This window comes from Castanea sativa, chromosome 1, assembly GCF_040712315.1.
Source record: "Castanea sativa cultivar Marrone di Chiusa Pesio chromosome 1, ASM4071231v1".
NCBI classification, from domain to species: domain Eukaryota; kingdom Viridiplantae; phylum Streptophyta; class Magnoliopsida; order Fagales; family Fagaceae; genus Castanea; species Castanea sativa.
In genome coordinates this window covers 80762283-80774158 of record NC_134013.1, presented here as the reverse complement: position 1 = coordinate 80774158, position 11876 = coordinate 80762283, and the positions used below count along the sequence as shown (strand labels likewise).

The 11876-nt window shown below is 34.6% G+C and overlaps 2 protein-coding genes and 1 long non-coding RNA gene across 3 annotated transcripts; all 3 read left to right on the top strand.

The window, feature by feature from the left end:
• The first annotated feature begins 426 nt into the window (after positions 1-426).
• LOC142635290 (class V chitinase-like) lies at positions 427-1498 on the top strand. Its single transcript, XM_075809478.1, has one exon. It carries the CDS (start codon positions 427-429, stop codon positions 1315-1317), a length of 891 nt encoding a protein of 296 aa, XP_075665593.1. The 3' UTR covers positions 1318-1498.
• On the top strand, positions 1333-5932 carry LOC142635284 (cysteine-rich receptor-like protein kinase 34). The gene is made up of 6 exons (XM_075809472.1): positions 1333-1504; positions 2829-2972; positions 4699-4908; positions 5036-5273; positions 5356-5506; positions 5624-5932. The coding sequence occupies exons 1-6, from the start codon at positions 1333-1335 to the stop codon at positions 5930-5932; spliced, it is 1224 nt and encodes a 407-aa protein (XP_075665587.1).
• Positions 5933-8259: 2327 nt separating this feature from the next.
• LOC142622147 (uncharacterized) lies at positions 8260-10943 on the top strand. Its single transcript, XR_012841870.1, has 3 exons — positions 8260-8522; positions 9630-9711; positions 9867-10943. It is a non-coding gene; the product is annotated as an uncharacterized LOC142622147 (long non-coding RNA).
• The last annotated feature ends 933 nt before the right edge of the window (positions 10944-11876 follow it).

Below are 11876 nucleotides of genomic sequence, written 5' to 3'. Positions count from 1 at the left end.
TTTACCAACCGCATGTTTTGACTTTTCAGTAGTGAACAATGCACTCGTGCACTGTTTACGGGTGCCACAAACTTCACTTTTCAGCAACTTTTTCATTAAAAATGGGTCCTACAGTACTATTCACACATTTAAAAATTATTTTGCTATAATATTTTTCGTTTTCAGTTTCAACAAAATAAGTTCTATCCAAACGGACCCATAGCGTACATTAATAAAGAATATTTTCTCGTTCTTCAATGGCCTTCTAAGTCCTAACTTGTCATTCCCTTCCCTCCTTCCTCCTCCTCCCTCTTAAATCCCACCTATCAAAGGTACTCACAAAATCCTCTCCTTGCACAAATATAAGAATCAAAAACTGTCAATTTGGAGACATTTCTATATGAACCTTATATTTGCTCTCTCCAGAGGATCAAGTACGCATGCATGATGTCCAAAATTATCGTGGTTCTTTTCCATATCCTTCTCTATTCAGAATTGAAGCCTTCAAACGCACAAACTTGGATCAAAGTAGGTTACTGGTTCTCCGGCTCTGAGTTTCCCATTTCAGACATAAACTCAGCTCTCTTTACTCATCTTATTTGCGCTTTCGCTGATGTAAACTCTTCCTCCTATGAACTCTCTGGATCGTCCACTGATGAGCAATACTTCTCTGCGTTCACAAACACTGTTAGACAAAAGAACCCATCAGTCAATACCCTTCTTTCCATTGCTGGTGGAAGCGCAGACTATACTCTCCTTTCAAATATGGTCAGCAAGGCTTCTTACTGGAAATCTATCATAGACTCTTCAATAAAGATAGCAAGGCTTTATGGCTTCCAAGGCCTAGACCTTTGTTGGGTTTCGGAAAACACGAGCTCTGACATGACCAATATGGGATTACTCTTTCAAGAATGGCGAGCTGCTGTGAATTCTGAGGCAAAAAACTCTAGCAAGAAAGAATTGATTTTGACTGCTGCTGTTCAATACTCACCGGATTTAGATACAATTTCTTTCCCTGTGGACTCAATTCGGAGTAACTTGAATTGGGTGCATGTTATGGCTTATGACTACTATATGCCCGAGTGGTCAGAATATACAGGTGCTCATGCAGCCTTATATGACCCATCGAGTCAGGTTAACACGGATTACAGTATTGGTGCTTGGATTGGTAAGGGCTTGTCTGCTAGCAAGTTGGTTTTGGGATTACCTTTCTATGGTTATGCATGGACGCTAAAGAACCCCAAAGACAACGCAATAGGTGCACTAGCAACAGGTCCAGCCATTTCAACTGATGGCGGAGCCATGAGTTACAATGAAATCAAGAATTATGTTCATTGATACAGGGCTGCTATAATGTATAATGCTACATATGTAGTAAATTACTGCACAGTCGGATCAAGTTGGATTGGTTTTGATGATGTTGAAGTTGTCAGAATTAAGGTTTCTTATGCCAGGGAGAAGAAGCTACTTGGTTACTTTGTGTGGCAAGTCCCATATGATGACAATTGGGTACTCTCTTTAGCAGGTAGGCTGCACTCTTGGTATATTCTATTTCATTATTTTAATTTCACTTGTTAGAAAGATGGTCTAATTGAGCACATTTTTAAAGAATCAGATAATTTCATCATGACTTTAATTATGATCATATTAGCCAAAAAAAATTAAGAAACTAATATTTTGGATGTCCCAAATTGTGTTTAATCGAGGAAGAAAGATTGGCTAGGACAGCATTCTGTTTTCAGTGAAATTGATGTGGCTAATGTCAAATTTTGGCTAAGAATTATAAGATGTCGATGGCCTCCCCTGTTCAATCATTCATATATTTCTTCTCTCTCTTTTTTGTGAGTATGTGTGTGTTGCAGATAATTGAATTTTGGTCGAGTTAAGTTTATCATGTGGAAATCTCTCTCTTACTAGCCACTCGTTGTTATAACATTGCATCCAACCCAGGGAACTGTCAGGAAGGTCCACATGAGCTTGATTATTTTCCTTTTGTTTGAAAATAAGTCTATGAGCAGCAAAGATTTCACAAAGTTTTCACACCTTCTCTTCATTGTTGTGGTGGGATCAAATAAGTGAGAAAGGGTGTAAAGATTTCTTCGGTACGTAGCTGTTGAGCAACTGTCTTCTTAAATGATTTTTTTCCTAACTTGGTAGGTGGCCAAGACCTAAATTTTCATGCATTTCATCCATTGGCATAGAAATAGATAAAGACTTCATTGCAAGTTATCCCCAAGAGAGAGACCGCAATAGAAAGATACCACATAATAGACCACAAATGTCGGTTGTCAATTGGCATGACAAATGGCATTGATATTTATAAGAAGATTAAATTTATGGCCATTGCATGCTTATGACACTGATTTTTATAAGAAGATGAAGTTATAGGGCATTGCTTCTATAGCCTATAAACTATATGAAAACCATTCATCTTTCCAATATGACATTGATATTAAATAGGAAGATTAAATTATCCGGCATTGTGTAAAATTTGACAAAATCTGAATGACATTGTTTTAAGATCTTCTGGCACTTATTCATCTCTTGTTAAAGTTAATGAATTGCATTGTCAGCTCAAGAGGAGCAAAATAATAGACGACCCAAGTGTCGATTATTAGTGATTGTTTTACTACAACTGCTACCTTTGCTCTCCTACTATGCCTATTAGTGTGTTACTAACGGATGAGAATGCTCAAATCTAAAGGTAACTTTTGTTCTACTACACATGTAACAGTTCCCATCTATAGTTTGAAGGATTACTTATTATTCCCATTATTTAGGAATTAATATTTTTAGGATTTTCTCTGCCTTTTATTCTTATATTTTCAATATTGGAATGGTGGTTACAGCTAAAAAATTGGAGTCCAAAGTTAATTACATAGCAACTGCTGGAGATTCAGATAGCAATGTTCCTCATCTGCAAGTCTTTAGTTTAGCTGACATTGTGGCAGCAACAGATAAATTTTCATTTGAAAATAAACTCAGAGAGGGAGGTTATGGACCCGTTTTCAAGGTAAAATGTTGTTAGACTAGCTACATTGTGGCATTGTCCCCACCGTTATTATAGGGGGCTTCATCTCTTACACTCAAGCAATTGGTTGAAACATGAATCCATCTATAAAACAATTCCCATAGTATATTTTAGGCAAAAAACTCATTTTAGTCTCTACATTTTCACGTGATTCCCACTTTGTTCCCTAACTTTTTTTCCCACCAATTTTAGTCTCTATCCTAGAAAATGCTTCTCGTTTTAGTCCCTAACGTTACATCAGAGACGGAAATTGCACAGCTGACAAACGGAAAAAATTAAAAATATTAAAATAATACCCACTGTGTCCACGTGGCTTTCCACGTCAGCCTCTAAATTAAAAAAAAATTAATTTATTAATTTTAACTAAATAAAAAAAATTAAAAACAAAAATAAAAACCAAAGCCAGCAAAAACAATAAATTTAAAACCCAGCAAGAACAAGATCAACAAAATACAAACCCAGCAAATTTAAAACCCAAAAAATTAAATTCAAACCCCGATTCAAACCCATATTTCAAACCCCCACACCACCAAAACATCAAACACAAAAATCAAATTCAGATTTTCAGCCCCTAAAAAATTTAAAACCTAGATTCAAATCTAGATTCAAACCTAGAAAATTAAATTTAAAACCCAGATTCAAACCAAAACCACACCGCCCCAAGAAAAGCTCCGGCAAAGACCTGAGCAACTGTGTGGTAACCCAAATACACCCTCGAATACATGGTGAGAAACGCCATGGACCAAAGCCAAAAATGTACGGCCCACTTGCTTGTCGTGCGAAACAGCCCATACCCTTTAGTGGTTATGAGCGAGAAGTAAACGGAGAAGATGAACATGTACTGAGAGTGACTCGAAGGCCAGCCATGCGAGTTGTACATCTCGAGAAGAGCACAGGTTTCAGGGTGAGCTTGTTGTACGAAGGTTTTGTTTAACTCATTGATGAATTGGGAGATTATGAGGCCGAGAGCAAAGAACATGCCTTGGAGTTCGCGGTGGAAGATGAAATGGGAGATGAAGCCGCCGAGGCTGATGAAAACTGGGGGCCGAAAATCTGGATTTGATTTTTGTGTTTGATGTTTTGGTGGTGTGGGGGTTGAAATATGGGTTTGAATTTAATTTTTTGGGTTTTAAATTTGCTAGGTTTGTGTTTTGTTGATCTTGTTCTTGCTGGGTTTGGTTTTTATTTCTGTTTTTAATTTTTTTATTTAGTTAAAATTAATAAATTAATTTTTTTAATTTAGAGGCTGACGTGGAAAGCCACGTGGACACAGTGGGCGTTATTTTAATATTTTTAATTTTTTCCATTTGCCAGCTATGCAATTTCTGTCTTTGATGTAACATCAGGGACTAAAACGAGACGTATTTTTCAGGATAGGGACTAAAATCGGTGGAAAAAAAAGTTAAGGACCAAAGTGGGAATCGCGTGAAAATGTAATGACTAAAATTGGTTTTTTGCCTATATTTTATCACTCAATAGGTTTTGGGACATCACATTTTTCACAATTGTTGACATGGTTGTTGTCATATGTGTATAATAATAGTGTCATGGGTAGACCTAATAGGTTATGTTTGAAGTTATGAAAATGTTGTGTACTTGCATTACTCTTTTATCAGCACGGGTAGAAAATTTCTTGAAGTATCTTATTAGGTGAAAGATACTAATCATAGGTCTCTTTTTTTGTCAAGGTGTGTTACCTAATGGAAAAGAAATAGCAGTGAAAAAACTTTCAAAAACATCTACGCAAGGATTTGAGGAGTTCAAGAATGAGGTTATGTTTACTGCAAAACTACAACATGTAAATCTTGTGCGAGTTTTGGGATTCTGCATTGAAAGGGATGAACAAATGCTAATTTATGAGTACATGCCAAACAAAAGCTTGGACTTCTACCTCTTTGGTTTGATATCTTTTCTGCTTCCAATTACAGTATTTGAGATATGTTAAATACAAATTTTCACATCTTAGTGCTCTATTAGCCCTAGTATGATTGAATAACTAATTGTTCAAAATTTAATTTGACATAGGCCCTATCAGACAATACCTGCTGGATTGGAAAAAACGCGTTGACATTATTGAAGGGATAACTCAAGGGCTTCTATATCTACAAGAATACTCAAGAATGATAATAATTCACCGAGACTTGAAAGCTAGTAACATTTTATTGGATGAAGAGATGAAGCCCAAGATCTCAGACTTTGGCATGGTTAGAATTTTTAGGAAAGATGAACATGAAGCAAACACGGGCCGGATTGTTGGAACATAGTAAGTACTTTGCTTGATAAAGCTTTATAACCCATGATTTCTTGTGAAGCAATTAACTATGTTCAATAATCCAATAATGCAGCGGTTATATTACTCCCGAATACATCCATAAAGGTGTATACTCCATTAAGTCTGATGTTTATCGCTTTGGAGTTCTACTTCTGCAAATCATAAGTGGCAAGAAGACTGCTTGTTATTATGGTTTGGATGAGAGTCTAAACCTCCTAGAGTATGTAAGTTACTTTAACAATCATTGCTAGAACAAATGTGGATAACAATTGTGAGTTTATTTTCTCTTGCTGAGTATTATTTATGCATTTCAGAATGATGGTTAATGTTCTATATTTCAGGCATATGAGCTATGGAAAGAAGGCAAAGGCATGGAATTTATGGATCCAACTTTAGATGATACAACTTCATCATGTAAACTAATTCAATGCATGCAAATAGCTCTTTTATGCGTCCAGGAAAACGCAATTGATAGGCCGTCAATGTTGGAAGTTTCCTCAATGCTAAAAAATGAAACTACGTTTGTGACAATTCCCAAAAGGCCTGTTTTTTCAATGAAAAGAGATGAAGGTGACAAAGAAAACACCAGATTGCAACTAGAATTTTGTTTTGTTGATGATTCAACAATCTCCCGAGTGATTGTCCGTTAAATATGAAGGCCTTTGTGGAGCATATATATATATAAACACTACAAAAAAAGGGTCTATAGCCGCGTTTCAAAAACGCGACTATAGACCCCAAAAATGCAGCTATAGGATATAGCGGTGTTTTCTATAGCCACGTTTACAAACCAGGCCTATACTGCGCAGCAATAGCCCCTGCAGGTCTATAGCTGCTTTTTTATAACCGCGGCTAAAGGTCAGACCTATAGCCGCGTTTTTAACCGCGGCTATAGGCTTCGGGTCTATAGCTGCATTTTTAAAAAACGCGGCCATAGTTTGAGACCTATAGCTGCGTTTTGTAAAAACGCAGCTACAAACCCGCTTTGAGCTGCATTTATAACCGCGGCTATATGTTTTTAAAAAAAAAAAAAATTTACTGTGTTTTTTTTTCCCCAAAAAATTCAAAATTCAGGTTTAAAAAAAAAAAAAAAAAAATTCTGGGCCCAAAAATTCAAAAATCAAACAAAAAAAAAATTCAAAATTAAACACAAACCCAGAAAATTTAAAATCAAACACAAACCTAAAAAGTTTAAAATCAAAACAACATACTTACAATACAAACACACCCAGAAAATTCAAAATCAAACACAAACCCAAAAAATTCAAAATCAAACACAACATTGTGACAATACAAATACAACGTGCTCCAAAATATAACAATACAAACCCATGAATCTCCTCTCATTCAACAAAACCAACCCATTTAGGTCTATAGCCTCCTTTCTAGGAAACGCGGTTGTAGCCCCTCCTTTATAAAATATATATATATATATATATATATATATATATATATATATATATTTATTTATTTATTTGTTCGGCTGTACATGCCAACCTTTTAAAAAATATTTTTTGGCTAGACCTATAGCCGCGTTTTTGAAAACGCGGCTATAGGCCGGAAGTAAAAACGCAGCTCAAGGCACTTAGGAACGCGGCTTTAGACCTAACCTATGGCCGCTTTTCAAAAACGCGGCTATAGCTCCTCCTTTATAAAAAAAAATATTTGGTTGACTGTACATGCCATCCTTTCAAAAAATATTTTTTGGCAGGACCTATATCCTCATTTTTGAAAACACGGCTATAGTCCGGGCATAAAAACGCCGCTCAAGCCACTTAGAAATGCGGCTTTAGACCAAACCTATGGCCGCATTTTTAAAAACGCGGCTATAGGTTTGGTCTATAGTCGCGTTTCTTTTAAACGCGGTATAAGTCAGGTATAGCCGCATTTTTTGTAGTGAAAGTTCACTAATGGGGGAATGTATTTGGTGCTCAACTTATAACCCATCCTACAATGGAATCAGATACACTAACAATAGTCATTCTATATTACTATAGTCGTTAACTCGTGCGATGCATTGGAAAGTTCTTAGAAATGCTAAATATTTTTGTAATGAAATTAAATGCATTTTTTGTCAGGTTGAGAGAAATTTAGTTAACTTAAATGAACCTTTTCGCTTTGGATTTTAAGGAATAACTCACACAAAAAGGAATATACAAATTTCATTAGGATTTGAGCTGGTCAACCAAGGTAGGCATGTGTGTGTGTGTGTGTATAGTGACCTTGTCACGTATTTCTTAATCTGCCAACAAAGCAAATTATTGCTCATTTGAAGCAATTTACAATGTTCATTCTAGGCTGAAGCTTACATACTTTTTGTTGTGATTTACAATTTGAGTAGATGAAAAATCTTATGATGTTCTATCACTGGTTATTGCCTTCACAACAAAAAGGGTAAATCAAAAGATTACATATCAAATTTAAAAGAAACACTAACAGAAATTAAAATATATGAAATGCACTAATAACAAATCTATATATTACTAAAAGCTGAAGCGTAACGTTTAATGCTGCTTCTCTCATGTTGCCCCACATCAGCTGCCACGTCATTTAAAATATATATATATATATATAATTTTTCCTTCAATTTTAAAATGGTTTTTACAATTTTCAGCCCTATAAATGCAACACACTACTTATACATTTACTTCCACTATCACCTTATAATAAATTTATATAATTAATCCAGTTCACCTCTTATTTATTTAGTTTCATTAACAAGCCCAACCCAAAGCCTTTTCAATTCAACTTAAAGGGAAATAAAAAAATAAAAAACGTTGAAGCCAATTTTGTGTGAGCCTTTTCAGCTTAAAGAAAAAAAAAAACAAGTTGAGTCACATCAGCCCCATCTTTTTTTTCTTCTTTGTCCCTTTTCTTTATAATTTCTCTTTCTATTTTTAATAAATATAATTAAATTTTGATAATTTTGACAAAACCATTGGTATTATTCACTTGTGCCTCAACCATTAGTCGGCTGGCCTCCTTTTGTACCACATCAGACTACTCTCTCTCCCTCTCTCTCTTTAGACTCTCCAGCTTAAGCATTTCGTATCCTACCTTGCCATTATAAGTTACAACACAAACAGTGAACCGCTGTAACGTTTCTCTCTAGGATGTATATAACTACCCATGTCCTTCCTTCCACCATCAATGGCAATCTGCTTCTCCCAAGTCCCAACTGTGCTTCGGATCCAAATATACATGTACGCTTCGCTACTTCCTACCTTACCAAATCTCAAGGTATTTTGTCTCTTTTATTTTCTTCTGTACTTCTTATTCTTTAATTTCTTTTATTTTCTCCCCTGCCCTTGAGTCCTTCTCTAGAAAACTACCTGCTTCTCTCTCTTTACATCTTCTTATATCTTTTAAATTTTGCTTTTGTTAGATGCACGCCAATTGTTTGATAAAATAGTTGAGTATTTCAATTGTTTATTTATTATATATTCAAAACTCAACAGATTTAGTATGATTATATGCTGCAGTTTTATTTTAAGATGGGTTGGTAGATTCTTTCCAAATTCTTAAGCATCTTCTTGCGGAAGTATATATTCCCCGTTGTCCCACCACCCAAATTGGATTATGCAACTAAACTTATGAATTGAATATCCATTGATATTTCAAAACCAACGGTAGCTAGACTAGATATTTAGACGAGCCCCATGATGTGGCTTGGTGACAAATGGGCATAGGTACAACTAAAAATACAACACAATTTGATGAACAATTACTTCACCATTACTAGATGCAAAACAAATAAGGATTTTGAATTAACTGTAAAATTTGAAATTTCTCTGTAGGGACTGTATGATTCTGGGTGTTGGTATTTTTTTTAACATGTTGCAATACCATTGGACTAATATTCAGATTTTGAGATAACGTCAGATGAGATTGTAATATGTTCAGAGATTAGATATTTTCTATTGAAAAACATGACTGGTGCAAAATATCACATAATTTTTATCTATGTTTTGCAGCCACAATGCTTAATAAAAGGTATTTATATTTTCATTAAATTATATCGAGCAGTTTTATGCTCCAATGCAAAAAAATAAAAACTATAAATTCAATTTGGGGGTTTTCCTCACTAAATGCTAAAAATGGTTTTGTATTTTCTTAATATAATGAAAGATGCATAATGAGCATATGTGCATATAAAATAAATTTAAATGTAAATGTAAATATACCTTAGAGGGTATCAATATTTTAGTAATGATCTACATGTCAAAGTTGCATTTTTTGTAAATCATCTACAACATTGGTGGTTCACTTTAGGGTTAGCAATCAGGATTCATGAGTAACCTTGCACACCTTTTTATGGACTAAATGTTTTCTGAAATGTCTTTAAAGGTATTTCAAATCCAGGTTTAGGACCATGATTGATGAGAATATTTGGCGTTGGGAGAGAAAACGACACAATGCCCATTTGAAGGTTTGTCTTTTTAATCCCTTACAAAATTGGACTATTAACTCCATATGCATGTTTTTTTCTTTTCAAAGCAAATTTGCATCATTGTAGTTTCCCCTATTGGTGTATTTTACCCCACACTATTTATGAGGCCTGAGGTTCCCAAAATGATTTGGTAGGTGAAGGAGATTCCCTTTTGATGTAGCTTTAATGAACCAAACACACATCTAAGATTAGGTGGTAAAGTTGCTCTCTCCACTATATCTACTCCTCGATTTCTTAGGTTGGTTTTTACTTAAAAACGTTGGTTTTTGTAGCACAGATTGTCAACACCTCTGATTTTGAAGTTGGCCCCCTGTTTGATTGTCCCTTTTAATAGTCATAAATCATATATATTTTTACAAAAAATCTGTATTATTTTATTAGGGGAGAGAAAACAGCACAATGCCCATTTGAAGGTTTGTCTTTTTAACCCCTTACAAAATTGGACTATTAACTCCATATGCATGTTTTTTTCTTTTTCAAAGCAAATTTGCATCATTGTAGTTTCCTCTCTTGGTGTATTTTACCCCTCACCATTTATGAGGCCTGAGGTTCCCAAAGTGATTTGGCAGGTGAAGGAGATTCCCTTTTGATGTAGCTTTAATGAACCAAACATACATCTAAGATTTGGTGGTAAAGTTGCTCTCTCCACTATATCTTTTGTGGCAAACCTACTGAGAGCTTGAAATCAAATCATATATAGGGGTTAGTTACTTTGGAGATATAATTACTTTATAGAAGTAGTTGCTTGGGTTTCAACACTTTGTATCAGTGTTGTAGTTATGAGGTTACTTGAGATTTTAAGATAATTTGGCCTTAATTTTTTTAAACTGGGGTTGCAATTGCTGAGCATATTTTATGCTTTACTTGCACAGGGTAAAGTTTCAATATCGTTTATCTTCAAATCATGAGGAATTCTTTGTAAGCATGACTGCATGAGTCATTAGCTCACGTTGACTACAACCATGCCCTTTGTAGACACTGCTCATTGCTCTTATCCATCGAATAGTTTGGTGAAGTGTTTGGATCGCAGCAATGTGGGTGGTTAGTTGGTATATCTTGTGTAGTCTAGCTCCCTGTCCAGAAATTTTTGTGCTCTCATAATAAACTAAATGCTATTCTTATTTGAGAGATGTAGATTGTCTAATGTATGCTTATTGAGAAAAAATTTCTTTTTAACTATTAGTTAGGAATGAACGGCTTTTAGCTTTTCCATTTGAGTTCTTAAAATAGAAATAGTATTTTTCACTATAGTAAATAAAAATTTTTCCCGTGCATTGCGCGGGTCTACAACTAGTGATCATAATATTCAAGGAGTTTTGTAAATCAACAACAAAAGCTTATTAAATTGCTGGGGGCAGCTTCACTAACTAAATTTTATCAATAAAAATAACCTTCTTCATAAGACTTGTTTAAGTTATCATATTAAATATGAGAAAACAGGTGCAAGCATATTGTTGTTGACTCTACATTGTATCAGAAAGAGTCTCTCTTGGATTGCTTCATTCTTCTCTCTACTCTACAACTAAAGCTTCCTTATCATAAGCTTCCAGCAACAGAATTCCAGAATTTTCATTTCCTACTTTTGTAGCCCTCAACAAAAGTTAAGATTCATGATTTCATCAAAATCTTCCATGCCATTATTATTAAAATTCTCAATATATATACTATTAGCATAGATACAAATTGATTCAAAAGCAGCCTTTTTTTAAAACACCATAATGCAGAAATATCACCAGCAAATAATCGTAATATTTGAAGAGAGAAGAATGAAGCAAAATAAAAATAATTAAAATTCACAAAATGAAGAACCAAATATCAAGAACATAGAGGGAGATTGTTGGAAACAGAATTAACAAACCTAGCATAAATTGTTAAGATTTTAGACTCAATTGGAAAGGAAATAACTCTAAAAGTTTTAGCTTGCCAAGCTTTCTTGCATTGTTTTATACCTCTTGGAGTAGGGTTATCAAGGAAGTTACAGGATGAGTGGATAACAGACCAAACAAATCAGCCCGTATATCAACCATCAATAACACACCCAAAATGATAAAAATCTAAATAGATTAAAATGTTAGATTGAGAAAAAACTTAATCATTTATTTATAACTGCCAAATATGTTAAAGGATTTCCAAAACTACTAAAG

Bases quoted from the DNA above. Each gene is read 5' to 3' on its own strand.
- LOC142635290 (XM_075809478.1), top strand. From the start codon at position 427: ATGTCCAAAATTATCGTGGTTCTTTTCCATATCCTTCTCTATTCAGAA.
- LOC142635284 (XM_075809472.1), top strand. From the start codon at position 1,333: ATGTATAATGCTACATATGTAGTAAATTACTGCACAGTCGGATCAAGT. The intron at 5,274-5,355 runs GTAAGTACTTTG...CCAATAATGCAG, and splicing joins GGCCGGATTGTTGGAACATA to CGGTTATATTACTCCCGAAT. The intron at 5,507-5,623 runs GTAAGTTACTTT...TCTATATTTCAG, and splicing joins GTCTAAACCTCCTAGAGTAT to GCATATGAGCTATGGAAAGA.